At 44.0% G+C, this 20,968-nt stretch overlaps 3 protein-coding genes across 3 annotated transcripts; 1 reads left to right on the forward strand and 2 right to left on the reverse strand.

The window, feature by feature from the left end:
* Positions 1 to 3: 3 nt before the first annotated feature.
* On the reverse strand, positions 4 to 1,217 carry LOC147227524 (putative UDP-sugar transporter protein SLC35A4). Its single transcript, XM_086158710.1, has one exon. It carries the CDS (start codon positions 1,215 to 1,217, stop codon positions 240 to 242), a length of 978 nt encoding a protein of 325 aa, XP_086014836.1. The 3' UTR covers positions 4 to 239.
* LOC147227525 (SLC35A4 upstream open reading frame protein-like) lies at positions 4 to 2,580 on the reverse strand. Its single transcript, XM_086158712.1, has 3 exons — positions 2,418 to 2,580; positions 1,999 to 2,097; positions 4 to 1,885 (listed from the first exon to the last, which is right to left on the reverse strand). Exons 1-3 carry the CDS (start codon positions 2,430 to 2,432, stop codon positions 1,688 to 1,690), a joined length of 312 nt encoding a protein of 103 aa, XP_086014838.1. The 5' UTR covers positions 2,433 to 2,580; the 3' UTR covers positions 4 to 1,687.
* Positions 2,581 to 2,666: 86 nt separating this feature from the next.
* hmgxb3 (HMG box domain containing 3) lies at positions 2,667 to 18,690 on the forward strand. The gene is made up of 21 exons (XM_086158702.1): positions 2,667 to 2,973; positions 3,507 to 3,665; positions 3,765 to 3,939; positions 4,792 to 5,265; positions 5,359 to 5,466; positions 5,723 to 5,857; positions 6,127 to 6,371; positions 6,483 to 6,580; positions 6,665 to 6,745; positions 6,877 to 6,965; positions 7,091 to 7,195; positions 11,264 to 11,404; positions 11,577 to 11,884; positions 13,005 to 13,132; positions 13,554 to 13,685; positions 13,776 to 13,960; positions 14,042 to 14,264; positions 15,959 to 16,092; positions 16,599 to 16,718; positions 16,821 to 17,030; positions 17,110 to 18,690. Exons 2-21 carry the CDS (start codon positions 3,520 to 3,522, stop codon positions 17,665 to 17,667), a joined length of 3,795 nt encoding a protein of 1,264 aa, XP_086014828.1. The 5' UTR covers positions 2,667 to 2,973; positions 3,507 to 3,519; the 3' UTR covers positions 17,668 to 18,690.
* The last annotated feature ends 2,278 nt before the right edge of the window (positions 18,691 to 20,968 follow it).

A 20,968-nucleotide genomic window follows, 5' to 3' on the forward strand; every position in this document is an offset into this window, starting at 1 on the left:
CTCGAGAGTAAAAGTGGCATTTTATGGGATGTTGTTCTTGGCACTAGCAGCACTCTTCGGCATCGTGGAGCTGAAGATAATCGTTTCCCGTGTTAGCGTTCGAATATTTCTTTTCAAAGGAAAACAAAAAAGTGTCATTCGAACGTCAGCGGACGTGACGCCTTTACGTTTGGTAAAACAAAAGCCCGTGTCTGACAGGAATAACTAGAAGGCAGACGGATAAAGGACAGTAACACCCGCTAGCTGTAATAAAGGTAAGCCGCCAGGCCGATCATAGAAACGGGGAGAAGGAAAAGAAGGCCGAGCTGCAGCCCGACTGTGGCCCAGGAGAGCAGGGCGTTCACCAACATGGAGCAGGAGATGACGAACAGTCTGGTGATCCCGCTGCCGTGCTTTAGCACCACCGACATCAGGAGTCCGTTGGTGGCCTGTCCTGCTACGATCAGCCAAACTATCCCCGAGTATCCTTCCAGAAAGGCCTTCTCGCTGGTTACGGAGGTGAAGCAGGAGAGGCCGTTGACGGCCACGCCGAATATGTAGAGGTAGAGATTCTGCACGCTCAGCGGCAGCTTTTGGCTCTTCAGCACCCTCTCTGTGTAAACAGCGGCCAGTCCGGAAATAAAGCAGTACACCAGGACGAGGACGAGCCCCCACGCCGTGACCCGAAGCCTGGACTCTTGCCCGCGTCCGGTCCCGTCCGGGTCCCCGAGATCCAGGTTGCCGTAGCTGTGGCAGAAGCCGGCGCACATGAGGAGCGCCACGGCGAACCACTGGCTCCGTCCCAGCCTCTTGCCCAGGCAGACGGAGTACAACAGAGCCGTGGAGCCGATTTTCAAGTTGCTCAGGACTTGGTACGAGCTTGGATCCATGTAGGTCTGCATGAGGACGACCAGGTTGTTGTTGAGGGCGTAGAGTACGGCGGGGACAGTATAGGGGGCCACCAGGGCGGGAGATGGGGAAAAGTGCGAGGCCGAAACCCCCTTGGCGAAGAGGAGAGTCAGCAGAGAGATCAGGAGTTTGGTTAACTCGATCATGACCACGCACGAGGAGGGGTTGAAGGGGACTTGACCGTCTACTTTGGTCAGCGTGATAAGTGGCGCATGAGAACCATAAATCAGGACCATCATAGTCAAGAGGAGAACCCACTGGAGCTTCTTCATCCACGGTCTCCTCAACCTACCAGGGGTTGTGGTGCCCATGTTTTGGATCCCAATCATCCTAGGAGACGTGCGGGCGTAAATTAAAATGCAGTGCAAAATCCCCCTCGCTTTGTGACATTTAAATAACAGGTGCAAAAGTCAAACATTTAAATAGCTCTTACAAAATACTCTTGATAGATCACTCTCAGTTTGAAGAACGCCATAAATAATGTCCAGTGGTGTTTGAAAGCTGTTCCAGGCAATACGTGAGAAAAGAGGGAAAAATATGAAGGACCAAACCCTCAAACGTTGCAGAATAGTCTTAGGTCTTGCATAATCAGGCGGATATTTTTAGTTGAAATTTGCACACACATGCAAAGAGCATGAGATGGAGGGTTGTTTTTCCTTCTGTCCTCGGTGAAATTTCAGTTGTGGAAACCTCTGGCGACGTCGAAAGACTTTTCTGTTAAAGGTCACGGATGAGCAAATAGCTGCAGCTGAATTTCTTCTTCAAGTGCGTTCTTGTGACAACCGGCGGTCCTTCAAAATCACTTTGGGCCTTTTTTCAAGGCGTTCAGATAATCTTTAACGGATCTTTCCACGTTGGGCACTTGATAGTTCTGCGCTGCGTAGATGCCGCTGATGGTTCCGAGCAGCACTCCCAGGATGGCAGAGGAGCGAAGCTTGGCCACCACATACCCGGCCAGGAAGCCCTTCAGAAACGGAGACGCCAACACCGAGCCTCCCTGCGGGAGCACAGCAAAAATCTAATTATTTTCCCAAAGTCATACAAACTAAAGACATCATCGCAATGGCTCGAACGACAGTCATGTTGATGATTCAGATGTGCTGTTCCTACCTGGGGAATTCCTACGGAGATCTCGTTCTCTACTCTCTTTTGGATCTCCTCCAATTGGCTTTTGAGCTGCGTGAGATCTTTCAGCTGTTTCAAGGGATCCTAAAATAATGTCAGAAAGAAAAGAAGTCACGTTTCAGATCCACGGAGAACGGGTTGAAGTTTGGAAGATGTTCTTGCTGAGAGTTTAACCTGTCGAGAAACCACCTTCATAAAAACAAGATACTCCTGTCTATGTTTGTCCTCCCGGTGGTTATCTTTGCCAGTGAGGATCGAGCTAGCTTAAATGCCTGCGTAATTATCTTTCTTTTGAACAGCTATTGACAAAGTTACACACGGAGTTGTGGAGGAAAAGTCGGATAAAAAAGCATCGGCTAGCCGGCGTGCATGTTTGCAGTGGAAGCCGGAACAGCGACACTCACCTTATCGTCCGCCATTTTCACTCAATCGAGTTATCGGACATCGACTTAGTCGCCTGGGCGCCTGGGTCTTTAAACGCGATTAGTTCGGTCTGGGATATAGAGAAGGGTAACTTGATCTTGCATTATTTGATTCAATACCGGATCGAATAAACAGAGTTGACCAAAAAAGACAAACAACGAGCGACTATGTTTTACTGTGGTCATATCATATTGACAGTCGTCGCCCCCGCGACCACGTCCGTAACCTGAAGGTCTCCGGGACGCGACCCTTTCACGTGCCTAAAACGTCACCCGTGATTGGTTCGTGGAATACTATTCCGGCATCTGATTGGATGCAAACCCTAGCAACACGCCGCCATGTTTTTCTTTTAAATAATCGATGTGAAACGATGTCTCTTTACAGACATTTAGCAATTTTGCACCGCAAATTCAAGACTCGTTATGGATAGGGGAATGCCTGCGGTGTCACTTAATATCTGTCGAATGACAAACTTTTTTTTTGCCGTGTATTATTTATTTTTTTCAAAGCAATTTGAAGAGCCGTAGGCCAGTGTCGGTAAGTCTTCAACAAGAAGGCATTTCATTGGATAACTCGCTGACCGTGCATGCAGTATAAACACACGCCATTAAGCTACTTGTACAAGCAGGGACGGACCCGTGTTTCTAACATGTTAGCGCTTTATTTGTTCTTCACTCAGTCGGCATGTTGTATTTGGTTGAAATCTTATTAAGATAGACTCTCACCCCGTAACCAGTCCGGTTTTCCATCGTCTTCCTTGCAGTAGTTTTTATATTTGACAAGTTGACCCCCTCCCCTTCCCCTCTGTATGATAAGCTGAGATCTACAAACTTGTGCACACGTTAGCTTGCACTAGAAAAGAAGGACACCTAACAATAACAACGATCATCTGTTTCATCGTTATTTTCATTTAAGTAGTGCTCTTATAATGTCACCGAGATGGTTTATGCTCCATGGATAATTGTTTTGGCGTTGTTTGTATTTCATACACTCTGACACAACGCCCAAGCTGCAAAAATAAATCCTAATTTTGGGGATTTAAACCCGTGACTGTTTAAAAATGGCCATAGATCCCCTGAAAACATGGAGAAAATGGAGGTGTTTGAGGTAATAAAAGTGACAGAAGAGGTGGAGAGCCCCTACAACAGCAGCCACATGGAAGTGACACCTCCCAAAAAGAGGAAAAGCAAATCCCAGGAAGACAGTGTTGAGAAACCCAAGAAGCCCAGGTAATGATAACAATACTAAAAATATAAACAACTATTTAAACCAACTCAAATCCTCCAAAAATTCCCGTCCTCTTATTCCGAGTTCTCTGTCTCCTCTAGGTCCGCCTACCTGCTCTACTATTTCGACGTTCATCAAATCATGCAGCAGGAGATCCCTAATCTGCCGCAGTCTGAGATCAACAAGCAAATAAGTGAAAGCTGGAAAAGGCTAAGTGTGGCTGAGAAGGGCTACTATCTCGAGAAAGCCAAGTTGGAGAAGGAGGGAAATGATGGCGTAAGCAAAAACCTTATCTTTTTTTTTTTTTAAAAAAGTCCATCAGATCTTTAAGGGAAACGTTGTGTAGTCCTATATTTCCTCAGTCAACTTTATTGTCAATACTGCCGTTCGTTCGCACATTGAAATAGCGTTTATCTAAGACCCACGGTGCAAAAAAGTACAAAAAAAATCATAAATTGTCACAGAGAATGATGACAAGTTCTGCTGAGGTTGATACGGGAGGGTTTGATCATTTAAAGTGACACAAAAAACACAACCTGCAGCGGGTGCATTTAAAATCGTACACGGAGCGCCTTTCAAGCGGCGGGTACATTTTATGCTTTTTAATATCCAAAGAAAATTCCACGTGAGACCAGAGTTCTTTCTGGCTGTCAGAATATCTCTTGATTTGAAAGGGACTTTAAAAGACCCACTTTTTTCCCCCCCTAAAATCATATTAAGAAAATGTACAAAGCTAGAGATTAACCGGAACGTCTCCTCTGATCCGCTACATATTCTGATCTGTCTGGTGTGCTTGTGGAACGAACAAAAGTAAGTTGACGATAGCGCCCCAGCAGTCTGCCAATGCCGGCTTTAGAAGAAAGTTTGCCTCTGATGAAGTGCTGGATTGGATCCAGGCAATATGTCATTGCCTTTTTTATGATTATGCACCGCAGACTATACATATAGTTAATTGGATTGATTTCTGCAATGAATGCATTTGGCTCATGTATTTCCGTTCAAAGCCAAGAATCTTCAGTTATCACAGACCATTTTCCTGCTCTGAATTGGCATCAGTGTAATTTACGGGTGCCTTGCATCATTTTTCGCTTGACAGCCATGAAGTATGTAACCTTATATTTTTCCCAGTCGTCATGCAGCCCCTCCAAAGACCTGCCAGGCTTCCGGAAGATCCTTCCAAGAGCCAATTATTACCTTTTGGCCAAAGGCTGCTCCTCGAACCAGCCGAGGCGCTCTCAGCCAGAGGTGAGCGTCGTGTCTCTCGACGCTCAAATGGACGGCGGCTTGTCCTCGGTCTCCTTCGCGCAAGAGGGCGACGTCCAGCCCCTCGGGTTGGCCGGGGAAGTGGAACTTTCCGAGCAGTCCGTTATCAGTGACGATTTGGGCGACAGTCCGACTCTCCGGGGAGTCCCGCCCGCCTCCTCCTCGTCCACGTCACCCAAAATCACAGCTTCCGCAGACGCGCCCGTCTCCCAGACGTCCGCCGACCACCTCGCCGCGAAAGGAAACGAGATAAACATCGCCGAAAGTGTTTACTGCGGCGCAACGGTGCAGCAAATACAAGGGGAAGCGACACAGATGATCGCATTCATACCCAGCCAGGTGAGGATTCCAGATCCCTTAACCAGAAAGATATTTTTATACATCTTTACGCCGGTTTTATACAAAGACCGGGAATTTTTTCTCTCCCCTCAGAACCTTCTGGAGTCCAATTCGTTAGCCAGTGTCAGCTCGGTAGGCCCGTTGATGATGGTTTCAGTTGGAGCCGGCGAGGAGCAGAGCACCGCCCCGTCTTATAAAATGGTAAATGGAGTTGCAACAGATTGAGACGCTCACAGGAGGTTTCCTCTTGTCTCCTGTTGATTTATTTATTTTTTATTTTTTTTTGATTTTTATGTCCGACTGAGCTGATGATGTATTGCGGAAAATTGCTTTCACCCTAACGGCAGGCATCAAGAATACACATTTTAGTAAAAGCCCATTACACTTGACAAGCTTTGCAGAAGCAAAAGTATTCATCCGGGGATGGTTGGCAAACACCGCTTTTCTTTTCGTGCAGTCTGTGAAGACTTACACAAGGAGAGGTCGTGGGAGGTGTCTAAATCCCGGTTGCTCATTTGTGTATGTCACCCGCCACAAACCGCCGACGTGCCCTGAATGCGGGAGCCATCTGGGTGGCAAGTGGATACCTGTTGTGAGTGCAAAGACATGTTTTTACACATACCATGAGATGTCGATAGGAAAAAGCGCATCAATTTCGTCAAACGTATCCGGCGCTTGACTACTTTTTTCCCCTCGTATTTTGTGTCTGGCCGGATAGACCTTTAAAAAGACGTATCGCCGCAAAGTTTGCATTGTAAATGAAAATGATTTCAAAGTCTCGGAAGAACCTTGAAGTAACCCCCGGTTTACGTTTACGCTTTCCGTCGTCGCGTCGTCTCACCGTCTGCGCGTTTTTATCAGGCAAAGAAAACGCAAGAAAAAGAGACGATATCCAAGCAGCCGGCAGACAGAGCCAAGGCCGCGTCGAACGAAAGCTGCCAACCCGCATCGCCCGGCTCTCTGAAGGGAAACGCTGACGGTGACTTAACCAACTCCGCAGGGAGCAAAAAAGCAGGGCACGGCCAGCGATGCCTTAAAAAACGCCGTGCAGTTCCTAGACAGAAGCCAGCAGAGGGCGGCGGCACCCAGCCACAGGAGCAAACCAAGTAAATACCCCGGACCTTTCGACGACTTATCCGTGATCGACGCGTGGTTATTCTAAACTGTTTCCAGCTAGAATATCCATTAACCTGAGCTGTCTCTCTGACACCGGATAGCAAACAGAAAGACAGCGCCAAGGGCATCGTCTGCCAAAGCCAAGGCACGGCGCTGAAGAGACCCGTCAGACCCATCCTCCCTGCTTATTACAGCACAGGCGAGAGAAAACCTCCTCGTTCGTCAGCGGTTCAAATTATAGTTACGCGTAAAATGGCGTGAATTCTTGTGTTTCTGCCCTCAGGTCGCACATTATTTCAGATCATAACCGCCCCGCCTGTCAAGGGAAAATTTCCGACACCGAGCAACGACAAATCGTCCACCGGTACTGTCGATGAGTCGCTTTCATTTTTTTTTCGAAATAACCCCGAAGTGGGTGCTTTCTGTTTCGCAGTTTGCGTATCGGTTTCTCCGTGATAATCTGTGCGTGTTTTTCCCGCTTTTCTCAATGACAAGTGCCTCAGGAGAGTTTCTCAGGTCTCAAACCCAGCACTTTAAAGCAGCTCGGCCAGGCCGTCACCGCAACCGCAACCGCAGCCAAGCAGGTCGGTGCCATAAAACCACATCTGCTGCTAATAATAATCCATACGATCATTTTAGCGGGTGTTCTCACTTCACTTCACATTTTGTTCTCTCTTTTTTTTTTTTTTTAATTTTTTTTTCTCCGCAGGATTGCTCGCTGTCATCGTATGGGAATCCACCTGTTACCTCACTGACCAACAGAATGAATATCGTATCGGTCGTGCCTTTCAAGCAGTGTGCAATTTCCAGCTTTGTCAGTACTTTTCAGTTAAAAAAATATTTATTTATATTTATGTATTTTAATTTAATTACTATATATATATAGATGTGTGTGTGTCTATGTGTATGTATATATATATACATACACATACAGTTAGGCCTAGAAATACTTTGAGAGTGACACAATCTTCATGATTTTGGGTCTGAATGTCACCACATTGGATTTGAAATGAAACAACTACAACAGACATTACATTACATTACATTGCATTTGGCAGACGCTTTTATCCAAAGCGACTTACAATAGAGGACATAGGGACTGCAAAAACACTTGCAAATACACGACATGAAGTGCAGACTTAAAGGTTTAATTCAAGGGGTTGCACAAATACTTTAACATGTAGGAATTGTTGCTATTTTTATATAAAAGCTCCTTATTTCAGGGGCTCAAAAGTAATTGGAGAAATAAATATAACCCTTAGTAAAATGTTACTTTTCAATATTTTGTTGGGAATGCTTTGCAGGCAGTGACTGCCTGGAGTTTGGAACTCATGGACGTCACTAAACGCTGGGTTTCCTCCTTTGTGATGCTTTTCCAGGCCTTTACTGCAGCCTCATCAGTTGTTGCTTATTTGTGGGTCTTTCTACCTTAAGTTTCGTCTGGAGCAAGTGAAATGCATGCTCCATTGGGTCAGGATCTGGCGATTGACTCGGCCATGGCAGAATATTCCACCCCCTTGCTTTAAAAAACTCCTGGGTTGCTTTTGTAGTATGTTTTGGATCAATGTCCATCTGAACTGCGAAGCACCATCCAATCATCTTTGCTCCATTTGGTCAAATTTCAGCAGAAAGTTTACCCCTATACGCGTCACAATTCATCCGGTTGCGTCTGTCTTTTGTCGCATCATCAAAAAACAAATGCGGCGTCGTCAGGTGTTTTTTGACAGTCAATTCTGGCCTTTCTGTTTTTGAGGCCGATTAATTTTTTTGCACTTTGTATTTCCTCTCGTCTTTACGGTAGACTTAGATACTGATACACCTACTTCCTGGAGACAGTTCTTCACTTGAGTGGATGTCATGAAGGGGTTTTTCTTCACCATGGAAAGGATTCCGTTGTTGTCTTCCGTGGACGTCGAGGCCTTTTTGAGTTCCCAATGATGCAGCCGTGTTATTTTTTTGCAGCCTTCTGAGTATCCAATTACTTTTGGTCCCTTGAAAATTGTCTGGCTCCATATTATAGAGCTGTAATTCCTAAACCCTTGCTTCAATGTGGCTCCAATGTGGTTGTGAATACGCTCAAATTACAGCTGAGAGTCTGCACTTTAAGACCCACATTGATTTGATAATTGTAATCTGAATATGGTTTTGTAAACAGCTAAAATAACAAAACTTGTCGCTGTCCAAATATTTCTGGGCCTAACTATTTTTATATATATATATATATATATGTGTGTGTGTATGTGTGTGTATATACATATGCATATATACAGGACTGTCTCAGAAAATTAGAATATTGTGATAAAGTTCTTCTGTAATGCAATTACAAAAACATAAATGTCATACAGTCTGGATTCATTACAAATCAACTGAAATATTGCAAGCCTTTTCTCATTTTAATATTCATGTTTATGGCTTACATCTTAAGAAAACTCAAAAATCCTATCTCAAAATATTAGAATATCATGAAAAGGTTTTTTTTTTTTTAATTACATTGCCAAAGATAAGAACGTTATCACAATATTTTAATTTTCTGAGACAGTCCTATATATGTGCCTATGAATATGTACAACTATATGTGTGTGTGTGTGTATATATATATATATTCACTTGCTCGAGACACACACACACATATATATATGTATATATGTGAATGTGTGTGTATGTTTGTATGTATCCATGTATGTACATGTTTGTGTACACATGTATGTATATTTATATATTTGGTGTGTGTTTATGTATGTGTACATATGTTTATGTATGTGCTTATACAGTCAGATCAATATGTTTTTTTGTGATTTTGTGATTACCAAGTTCTCCCACTTGGAAATCATGGATGGGTCTTAAATGTTCATTGTTAGTGCATTTCCACTGCGAGAGACAGAATCTAAAAAAAAAAAAAAAAAAAAAATGGAAATCACATTAAATGCTTTTTTTTTTTTTTGTGTAAATGACAGGGTCAGATAAGTATTTGATCCCTTTATTCAAACAATTTTAATATTTGGCACAGAAGCCTTTGTTGACGACCACATAGGTCCAGCGGTTCCTGTGGGTTTACCAGGTTTGCAGAAACTGCGACAGGGATTTTTTTCTAGATCTCTCCGGTTTCGAAGCCGCTTCAGTGCTCCAACTTAAGGAAGGAGTTTTTTGTACCCAACATCTCCCAACACATGGCCCTGGTCATCCTCCCCTTAATACGGCGCCGGCGTCCCGGCCCCCCGGAGCCTGATGCCTCCACCCCCGTGCTTCCCTGTAGGAACTATTATTGGGATGATTCTCATCCTTCTTCTTCCTCCAAACACGGTGAATGGAGTTGAGACCAAAAAGTTCTGTGCGATGCATGATTTTAAACGTGCATCACTGATAGTAGCCTTGGAAACGGAGTTCCCGGCTGTCTTCAGGTCATGGACCAGCTCCTCCCGTGCAGCTCTGGGCTGATTCTTCCCCTTTCTTAGCATCAGTGATGCCCCACCAGGAGAGATGTTGACTGGGGACCAGCATTTTTCACCTCTTGCATTTTCTGACAATGTTCTTTTTTGGCCAAGCTGCTTGGCAGTTGCTCTGTAGCCCTTTTCAGCTTTGTGAAGGTCAACCATTCCGTCTCGTGTTGTCAACCATTTACTCGTGTTGGATGCAACACTTCTGACAGATTGCAGGGTGCGCGGGTGTCTTTAAGAACAATAACAACCTCAAATAATGAGCAGTTTAGTTGGACTCTTTAAAAGCAGAGGAACAGGTCTTTGAGGGTCAGAAATCTAGCTGATAAGCAGGGGATCAAATACTTATTTCACCCTATAATTTACAAATAAATTGTGAAAAAAAAAATGTAATTCCCGATTTTTTTTTTTTTATTCTGTTTTTATTTATTTTTTATATCTCTCAATGCTCAATTTTTGGACCCCTCAGTGATTTCTAATTGGGAGAACTTGCAAAATCACAGGGGGATCAAATACTTATTGACGTGTGTGTGTGTGTGTGTGTGTGTGTGTGTGTGTGTGTGTGTGTGTGTGTGTGTGTGTTTATATATATAATGGGTTAAATGCATGGTATGAATTCGAGCATGAGGGATTTATTAAGTGTTATAATTATTTGTCAAATATATATATATATATATGTGTGTGTGTGTGTGTGTGTGTGTGTGTGTGTGTGTGTATGTGTTTGTGTGTGTGTGCGTGCATGCATGTGTGTGCATGATGGGTTAAATGTATGGAATGAATTCCCCTACGATGGATTTATAAAGTATTACAATATTTATTCATATATATATGTCTGTGTGTGTGTGTGTGTGTGCGTGCGTGCGTGCGTGTGTTTGTGTATGATGTGTTAAATGTATGGAATGAATTTCCCCACAAGGGATTTATTAAGTGTTATAATTACTATTCTAATATATATACATGTATGTGTGTGTGTGTGTGTGTGCGTGCATGCATGTGTGTGCATGATGGGTTAAATGTATGGAATGAATTCCCCTACGATGGATTTATAAAGTATTATAATATTTATTCATATATATATGTCTGTGTGTGTGTGTGTGTGTGTGTGTGTGTGTGTGTGTGTGTGTGTTTGTGTATGATGGGTTAAATGTATGGAATGAATTTCCCCACAAGGGATTTATTAAGTGTTATAATTACTATTCTAATATATATACATGTATGTGTGTGTGTGTCTATATATGATGGGTTAAATGCATGGAATGAATTATACTTTATAAAGTATCATAATTATTATTCTAATATATATATAAATATAGATATATACACACACACACATACATATATATATGTGTGTGTGTGTGTAGTAATGTTTGGATTACGTTTCTCAGTGGATGTGATGATTATCCCTGGATGTGCTCGGCTTGACTTTGGGTTGTTTTCTTTCTCCCCAGGATCTGGGACTCTCCACCGCCAGAGGCCGGGGTCGCTGTAAGAACCCTCTCTGTGACTACATGTATAAAAACAGACACAAACCCACCGCGTGCCCTAAATGTGGCTGCGAGCTGAACCAGACAAACACCAAGGGGAAAAAGGTGAAAGCGTCCTCCCTTTTAGAGCGTCTTTTCTTTTGTTTCCTACCATTTTTCCTCCTCAATAAGGCATCAATACAATCCTTCCAGAATTGGTTTTAGCCGTCAGGCAGAATTTTTGTTTTCTATCCTTGCTTGAATATTTATACCGTGTCACTCGTTTGTTGTCGTCCAGTCCGGGACGCTTCTGGACCCGTACCAACCCCTGAGTCCCGTTCAGAAAGACCTCCAGCGTCAGTCGACGCTGCAGCTGCTCCGAAGTTCCCTGCAGATCCCCGAGAGCGAGGCCGAGCTCCAGGAGACCCTCGCCCTCATCCAGGAGCTGAACAGCCTGCAGATCGTCTTGGTTCAGCCCGGCGAGCAGGACCAGGAAGAGATCGTGGAGTCGGAGGGTCTGGTAGAGTCCGGGTGGCCTCAGTTTTACGAGTCGGCCGCCACCCAGTGCGGCCTTTGTAACTCCCCGCTGTTCAAGGGAGGTCAGAGGTGAGAAGGCGGGATGAAAAAGGGGGGGAAGACGTTCACGCTCCGTCGTCGATCTTTTGCCCCCGATTTACGCGCCCCCTGTTTTTCGGCGTGTCGCGACCGACGTGGTTCTCAAAGCGCCGGCTCCTCAGCTGTTAGCTTTCAAGCGGATCCAAATCAATTTACGGCACGACCCGACCAGGTGTTCATGTGACGCGACGGCTCCCGACACGACACAAATGTCTTTAGAAAGAGGTTTAAAAAGAGAAATCTGTAAATCATTTTCTTTTAAATGTCATTTTAAGTGCATTTTTAATTTTCCGCACTTCACACTCCAACATCTAGAGCAGGGGCGGGCAAACTACGGCCCGCGAGCCACATTCGGCCCGTTGGTCTTTTTAATCCGGCCCGCCAAGGGCTGGTACAGAACTCATACTTGATGTGAATGTGGGAGCTCAAACCAGAGGTTATTTCAATTTTGGAGCTCCTATTTTGGAGTTAAATCACATTGGCTTTGTGATTTAGCCTTAACTGTGGACATGTAAAACATGAATGAATTGTGCAGCAACTCCAAGCAAATGAGATGAGAGATGAGATGAGAACAACTTTATTAATCCCGAAGGAAATTGTTGTGCCAGACTTTCAAGTAAAAAACATAACAGTAATAGATGATAGTAGAAAGGAGGAAGAATAAGAAATATAATGAAATATGAATTGTCTTAGCTGTTAGCAGTAACTACAAACTACAAGTAACTACAAATGTCAGAGGCTTCAAAACCAAGCTAGTTTTATTTTCAAAGCAAATGTCAGACGAGTCCGATATGAACTATTAACAAATGAGTTTTTTTTTGTTTTGTTTTGATACGTATTGTATCTCGTGCTGACCCGGCCCGTCTGTCGAATTTTAAAAGTTGAGCCAAAAAGTTTGGCCAATCCTGTGAAAATCAAGGAAACGACCAGCTGAGAAACTCCAAAATTAAGTTGAACCTGCATCTAAGAGACTGAAGCGACGAGATTGCAGTGGTCATTTTCTGTTATGCATTTTCTATATATATCTGCATAGTACAATCTGTTTGTTAGGGTAATTAAAATGATAGTCTATGCACATGTGTGTGTGTGTGTGTGTGTGTGTGCACCCCAGTACTGTTGCAGGACAGGAGGACTGCTGGTTACTGACGGAGACGCTGATCCAAACAGCTTCTCTGCAGCTCAAGGTGTGTCTGAACGTTCAGTGCCTGGCGCTGCACAGCTTCACCGACCTGCATCCAGGTAAACTTACTTTTCCCCCTTTTTTAAATAGATATTTGTCAAAGCGCAGATCGTTTTCGTCGAGATTCAGTTCAAGCGCTTTCGATTCTCGCCCAGAAGGTGGCACTACATCCTCGGAGGAATTTTGAGAAACACAGTAAATCATTTAGTTTGTTTTGTTTTTTTTTTTCTTCCCTGTTTTCCCTGCAGCATCCGTTAGGCTCTTATACTCTTAAAATGAAAATAACGTTCAATGTGTTCCAGAAAATACTGACACGCTGTTTTTATAGCCTCCGAATAAGAATTTCTTTTTTTTTTTTTTTTTGGGGGGGAGGGGGGGTAAATCGCTTTGGTAAATGATTTTAAATGAAACCCAACTGTGCGTGCTAATTAAAGCCTCCAACATTCTATCGGTTCATTAATTTATCCGTTTATTTAAAAGGTCTGTTCAATATCGGGAACAGGCTGCTGGTCAGTATCGACCTTCTGCTGAAGATCAGGACGAGCATCAAATCGGGCCGCCCGCCCTCCGAGGTTGTCCGGACCATCCTGGACCACGTCCCCAATCACCCCGGTAAAAGATCCCCAAATAACTCGGCTGTTTCGGTAAAATTTCATTTTAAAACTTTTTTTTTTTTTTTTTTTCTCCGTCTCTTTCCATCAGTCCACGCCTTGAGTCCGGAGGAGTCGTGTCAAATTCAAGAGTTTCTCCTGAGCGGCTACTGGGCCTTCGAGTGCCTCACGGTACGAGATTACAACGACATGATCTGCGGCGTTTGCGGCGTCGCCCCCAAGATGGAGATCAGCCGGCGGCACGCCGACAACGTGTTGGAGCTCAAAAACGTGGAGGTGAAGCGGCCGCCGTCGCGTCACTCTCGCGCCGAAACCGACGACCGTCGTATCATGGTTTTCGACTTCCCCCCCCGGCAGTTTACCTGGCCGGAGTTTTCCATCTCGGACGAAGTGCACGTGGACGATTTCTGGCTGACCATGGAGAACGAAGCCATCGAGCAGGCGCTCTTCCCCACGGATATCCCCATCACTCGCGTGGACGCCTCCATCATCGCGCCCTTCATTCCGCCGCTGATGAGGAGCTCCACCGTCATCAACACGGAGAAAGACAAGGTGCCGTCGCAGGTGGAGCGGCACAAAGGTACGGAGCCGTTCCGGACAAAAAAACAAGCGACGCGGGAAAGACGTTTTTTTTTTTTTTTTTCACCCAAACGGAGATGATGAGTAGAAACCGGTTGAAATAAAAAATTATTCCATTCAGTTTGGACGGTTTTTTACCGCGTCGGTGTCATGTTGATTTGAGATGAGATGAGAACAACTTTATTTATCCCGAAGGAAATGGTTGTGCCGGAGTTTCAAGTAAGAAACATAACAGTAATAGATGATAGTAGAAAGGAGGAAGAATAAGAAATACAATGGAATATGAATTGTCTTAACTGTTAGCTGTAACTGCAAAGATTGAAGATTCCCTGCGGCTGAGGGAAGAGGAATTAAAAAAAAAAAAAAAAAAGGAATTAAAAAGTCTGATAGCCTCAGTTTGCGCCCAAAAACCCGAATATTCCTTTTATAATGTTTTTCCGTTTGTCCGTCAGTCGCCGAGTTTGGATCTTCACTCATGGTTTCATGAACATTGGAAGACAGAGACATCTACGCTGTGTTTATTCAAATAAAAATAAAAAAAAAAGTGTTTTTATGAAATCGATCATTAGACCAATCATCAGTTGTGCAGTCCAGAGCGTCGTTTATTTTTATATTCCTGTTTTTTTGGGGGGGGATTTAGGTTCAGGTCGGCTTGACAACCGTAGCCGGTGCGGTTTAAAAGCTGCACAAGGTCCGCGGCTACGAGTCGGCGCTACGCAGCGAAATAATTTGACAACCTCGGTGAAAAGTTGACTCCGCCGCCCGGAGCTCTCGGTCCTCGGCTCACAGAGGCGGCTCTTTCTTCGCTCAATCGCTCCTTTGATTATTATTATTTTGAACTCCTCTGTGGTCAGTGAATGACTGGCGCCTTGTATGTCTCTAGCTGTCCTTTATACCAACGAAAACAGACGAAATGATGGTTTGATTTCTCCTAGATTTATGTTAATTTCGTTCGATCGGCGCTATTTTACGATTTTACCGCGTATCTTTCAATTGGGTATAGTTGCTGGGTCAGACCTTTCACCAGATGGGTGCATTCTTTACTTTTTTTTTTTATTTATTTCAGTCATTTAACTGTCTATTTGAATTATCCGCTTACTTTCTGCACTTCATGAGTCGCACACTCATCTTGCACATCGCGCAAGTTTACGTTGCTGATCCTGTTTATACAGGACTGTCTCAGAAAATTACAATATTATGATAAAGTTCTTTATCTTCTGTCATGCAATTACAGAAAACTAAAATGTCCTACATTCTGGATTCATTACAAATCTACTGAAATATTGCAAGCCTTTTATTATTTTGATATTGCTGATTAGGGCTTACATCTTAAGAAAACTCAAAAATCCTATCGGAAAATATTAGGATATCATGAAAAAGTAATTTTTGTTTTTTTAATTGCATTACAGAAGATAAAGAACTTTATCACAATATTCTAATTTTCTGAGACAGTCCTGTATATGTGCCTTTGAATATGTACAACTATATATGTATATGTCCTGTATATCTGTCTACTGTTTACTGTTATATCGGATTAAAACCGATCAGGTATTATTTATTCATCAATTCTTACTGGGATGCACAGCGGACGGCAGAGTAAGAATTCCATCGCACGGGGAAACGTGTTTCTCGACTGCTCACACCACAACAATCACCGTCAACCTTGAATATATATATGTTTTTGTCGCTTTTTAGGCGATCCGTCTGTTTTGGTGCGGCTCATTCACGACGGCCAGCTGAAGCTGGACAAGATGGAGGAACACGGCGAGGACGAGCTGCGAGCCGTCCTGGAGCGCTGCGGGGAGACCGTCGATCCAGGCTGCACCAAGGTGTTTTTTTTTTGTTTTTTTTTTTGCGTTTATGCATTTATGTCTTGCTCTTTCCTGCAAAGTTGCTCAGCTATTTCATCCTCTCAGCCCATTCGGCTTATTTTTGTTTGTTTCCTAATCCAGACCCATGGAGGTCTGGATTAGGAATCGCACTCAAAATTAAAGTGTAAAAACAAACTCCAGGCTGATCCAACTTTGATGTAATGTCCTTAAAACAAGTCCAAATGAATCTGTGTTGCTTCCTGAGTGGACACTATGATTTCACACAAGTGTGATTGACTTGGAGTTACATTGTGTTGTTCAAATGTTCCCTTTATTTTTTTGAGCAGTATGTCTATTTTCACCCTTACTGTCTTTTTTTTTTTTTTTTCCATTCTGTCGTCCATTCTTACTCTTGTTCCGCTGTGTATTTGTAGATATCGTGTGCTATTTTCTAATTGTCTATTTAGATTCATATTTATTGACACCCTCAACAATAAAGTTGATCGCCCTTCTCTCCGTTCCAGAATGATCTCCTGGCATCCCTGATCTCCTTGTGCACGCACGTTCACAGCGGCCTGGCCACGGCGCCGCCGCCCCTGCAGCACCTGACCGCCGGCAAACTGTCCAAAGTCTGCCCGCACAAGGTGACGACTCGTATTTAAATTTTTTTTTTTCCCCTCTCCGTCATCGCAAGTAAGTCAACGGAGGCTGTCGGTGTGTCGTCGTCGTCGTCCCTCCCGGTCCAGGTGGTGTGCGGCTCCAAGTGTTTGGTGAGAGGCGAGACGGCCCGGGACCACGTGGACCTGCTCCTGTCCTCCCGCTACTGGCCTCCGGTCTACGTCAGCGACTGCGCCCGGCAGGTGGCGCTGTGCGCCGACATGCAGTACCCGGACTTGGCGGCCCAGAAGTGGGGCAGGAACCAAGCTTGCTTCTCCGACCCTTTTGAAAAGCCAGAGGTCGGTTGACGACGATCTCATCGACGACTTTCGACGCGAGTGAACCGAAAAAAAAAAAACGCGTTTTTGTTCTTCTCAGTTTGTGTCGTGCCTGGAGCTGCAAGACCGGACGCACAACGCGGATTTGACGGCGTCGGGGGAAAACCCGCAGGTCCACCCCGTCACTCGATCGTCCGCTTGCTGGTTGGTCAATCCTCCCGGAGCGGGGCGTCCCGACCGTCCGGCGCCGCTGGATCACCACTCCATGGAGCTCTGCAGGGACCTGGACTCCTACGCCGGCTCGGTGGCCGACGTCCTCGGAGAGACGGCGGAGCTGGAAGACGAAGGACGGGACAAGCGCGCCGGCGAACCGGACGAGAAACGGCGGCGAAAACGGCGGCCCGTCGTTTTCAACAACACGGCTTATTACTACCTTTATAACCGCCTGGTAGATTTTCTCTCCAGCAGGGACATCGTGAATCAGCAGATAAGCCAAGTGGTGAAGGCCTGCCAGCCCGGGGAGGTGGTGATCAGGGACGCCCTGTACCGGCTGGGGGTGGCGCAGATCAACGCCGAGACGGCAGAGGACGAAGTGAGTGAAATGGAGGGACGGACGGAAGACCTGGAGGCGGCGTACGAAGTCGTCCTGCCCGAGTGAGAACGACTCGCGCGACGAAAGAATAAGTTCTTGTAAAAACTTCCCGCTCGGGGAAAAAGATAAGGTATCTGCGCCCGAGAGACACGAGAGGACGGTTTCCGGAACGTTCGGCGAGGAAGCCGTCGGACGGCCAATTCGAGCCGGCCGGCCTCGGCGAGGTGGATTTAATGGAGCCGTTGTACGATATCGAAAATAAAATGCGTTTCGTTTTGACCGTAGCAAAAGCCACTTGTTAGTAGAAAAAAAAAATGGCGCTTCTCCGTAAAGAAAGGAATTACAGAGGGCGAGCGTCGGCGCGAGGACTCGTCAGAACTGTTCCGGAAAGACGACGGAGAGAATGCGGCAGAATTATTTTTTTAAGTTTTTGATCTATCCAAAAGAAAACACGCCAGGACAACGCCGACTTTAAACCGGAGTACGAAAATGTTCCCGACGGAGATGTTGTATACAGGAGTTCCAAATATTTACCTTCTTCGACCCTTAATGTATGATAATGTATGTTGTTGTTGTTTTTTAACATGTTAATTTCCGCTTTAGATGTCGAGCTCATACCTCCTTTACGTCACTTGTTGCCTTGTAGCCTCGAGATATTCTTTTGAAAGTGATTGTACCGTTTCGACGACGCAGCCTTGGGTTTTTGATTTAAACGTACAAGGTTCCTTATCGGTTGTCTTAGGTTTCTGCCACTAGACTCTGACAATAAGCTGATGACATTTAGAGTATATGCAAGCACTAAGTGCTTTAACTATTATGACTTAACACCGAAGCTTTATGACGTGCCACAACTTTCTTTTGCAGGATTATACCTGTTGGTTTTTTTGTTTTTTTTTTTTTCTAAAAAAAGGTCATTAAATGAAGTTATTACATTTGCTACGCGTGCAATAATCCGATCTGTAAATTGCTGACAAATAAATATTAGATATAGACTGATGCTTTGGTTAGCATCACTGTGCTGTGTTCAGAGTTTAAAACACCCTATTTGTGAGTGTGTGTGTGTGTGCGTGTGTGTGTGTGCGAATTGCAATTTCCATACAAATACAGTCAAGCAAGTGTTTATGAGAAGGGACGTTGACAAACACACACATGATTCTTTTTAAGCCTCTACAAAGTGTTTTTTTTTTGTTTTTTTTTTTCTCACCCGCATCTTCAAAACTACCCGGCAAAGTTACCAACAGTTCCATTCTGGTCATGTGGCACGAAAAAGAGGCAAATGACACGGCGATTAGACGCGAGAGGAGGGCGGACGGAAGTGACTCGGGGCAGAAGCCAGTGAATCCTGCACTGTGTCATCCAGCTGGTGTGAAAAGCCATATACTTTTTATTTGAATACAAATCATGGTTTAAAATCCTCAAGTCTGTATCCACTATACATTCCTTTTTTTTATTATTGTTTAAACAAATTTTTTTTTTTTTTTAGGGCATAGACTTCCTGTTTTTTTCTTTTTGTTTGTTTTTTTTTTTGAACATTTATTAGAACAGGATCCTTAACAGAGTCATACACATTCTTACAAAACCTCATAACAAGATACACATTATACAATATTCTTTATAGGTCACCTATTTCCTCAATAGCAAGCGAAAAATAAAATAAAACTAAAAAAAAAAAAAAAAACATCTAACTCAGTCAAATAGAGATAATATCTTCAACTCACCAAATATTTTTAATTGGTGCCCATTTGTCAAGATATAGGTCTGTCTGTTTTTTTTTAAAAAAAAAACAAGGGCTTTATCTGTGTTGTATTTTTTTTTTTTTCCCCCTTCCGGCGAAGTTTTTAGGGTTGTGGATTTCCTGGAAGCGCAACAGTGTACCCGTCGTTATTCAAATTTTCACACCGCGCTTATTTTTCTCAGTAGTGTCGCCGTTTAGTAGGTAACCGGAGCTTGTTGTTAAATCCCCCGGTGGTATTAGGAAGCGAAATCTGGAACACCTCTTTTTTTTTTTTTTTTTTTTTTTTTTTTTTAAATACTAGCGCACATTCGGGGGAAAAAAATGCAAGTACAACATGAAACGTCAAAGGACACACAGCCAAATTATTATTTTTTCGCTGTAGCTAATTTATAATCCCAATGGATGTTCCTTTTATTCGTGACTGCTGGCTACTCCTCTGGCCTCAATAGGAAGAGCTCTGAGAAATTGGAAATGGGAAATGTTTTAGCCGCCAGATGCATGATAGCCCGATTGACAATTTATAACCGAGCAATAAACAGAATGTACAAATTTATCAAAATTTAATCAACCCAAAAAAAAAAAAAAAAAAAAAAAAATCCAACTTGTTTTTCTCGTGTTTGAAATTTCCCAGATGGGTCGTGCAAAAAAAAAAAAAAAAAGATGTAGTTGTCCACCGCCGACCCCGAGGCTTCACAAATTAAAAGGAGAAAAGACGTGATGAAAAGCTGGGATCGAACGATTGGAGGCCTCGAGAGAGACGGATGCAGCAAAAAAATGAGAAAATTAATTTCAGGACTGCGTTTTGAGATTTTTATTGATTTTTTTTTTTCTCAAACTCTCCTTTTTTTGGGTGTCCGTTCAACACGGAGATGCTCAGCGGCGTCTGCGCTGTCAAAGAATGGCAAGCGCTCATCCGAGCCTCTGCTGACTCGCTAACATTTTCATACATTTCCTTTTTTTTTTTTTTGTCAAATCCCCTAAAGCCTTTTTTTTTTTCCCCGATGACTGTCAGCCAACCGCTTTGACGTCCGTCATCGTAAAACATTTTTTCAAAACGCCGTCATCTAAAGACGGTCCGGATCCAACCGATTTGCCTATTGATCACGTGTCCTCCCCCCCGAACGTCAATTTTAACCGCCAATTTTGGATTTTCTCAGTCCCCCCCCCACCCCCCCAAAGGCGGCACCTCTTTTGTATAAGATTTACACGATTGGCTACTTGTGGTATCGTATCGTCGATGACTTAACGGAAAGGGAAGATGGAAATCGGCTGTTGGTTTAAAACAGGGTGGGCAAACTACGGCCCGCGGGCCACATCCGGCCCGTTGGTCCTTTTAATCCGGCCCGCTAAAGATTGGTACAGAATTTATACTGGATGTGGGAGCTCAAACGGGAGATTATTTCATTTCGGGAGAACGCTTTAGAATTTTTCCAGAGCTGAATGACACAGATTAGCTTTGGGATTTAGCCTTTACTGTGGACGAACTGACACACATGAATGTGCTGGACGTGAAGCTACAAAGGAAAAAGCTGGTTTGTGCGTGAAATGCAAAGCAAACGTCAGAAACTTCAAAACCAAGCCGGTTGTATTTTCAAATCAAATGTCGGACGAGTGTGATGTGTTAACAAAAAA

This window comes from Fistularia commersonii, chromosome 13, assembly GCF_037954325.1.
Source record: "Fistularia commersonii isolate RoL2024-O1a breed Wild chromosome 13, RoL_Fcom_v1.0, whole genome shotgun sequence".
Lineage (NCBI taxonomy): Eukaryota > Metazoa > Chordata > Actinopteri > Syngnathiformes > Fistulariidae > Fistularia > Fistularia commersonii.

What these genes read in the sequence shown, in the direction of transcription:
- LOC147227525 (XM_086158712.1), bottom strand. An exon ending in TCTCCGTAGGAATTCCCCAG is followed by an intron (nt 1,886 to 1,998) that starts GTAGGAACAGCA and finishes GTGCTCCCGCAG; the next exon opens with GGAGGCTCGGTGTTGGCGTC.
- LOC147227524 (XM_086158710.1), bottom strand. Translation starts at nt 1,217, where the DNA reads ATGATTGGGATCCAAAACATGGGCACCACAACCCCTGGTAGGTTGAGG.
- hmgxb3 (XM_086158702.1), top strand. Translation starts at nt 3,520, where the DNA reads ATGGAGAAAATGGAGGTGTTTGAGGTAATAAAAGTGACAGAAGAGGTG. An exon ending in GTGGCAAGTGGATACCTGTT is followed by an intron (nt 5,858 to 6,126) that starts GTGAGTGCAAAG and finishes CGTTTTTATCAG; the next exon opens with GCAAAGAAAACGCAAGAAAA. An exon ending in CCAAAGTCTGCCCGCACAAG is followed by an intron (nt 16,719 to 16,820) that starts GTGACGACTCGT and finishes CTCCCGGTCCAG; the next exon opens with GTGGTGTGCGGCTCCAAGTG.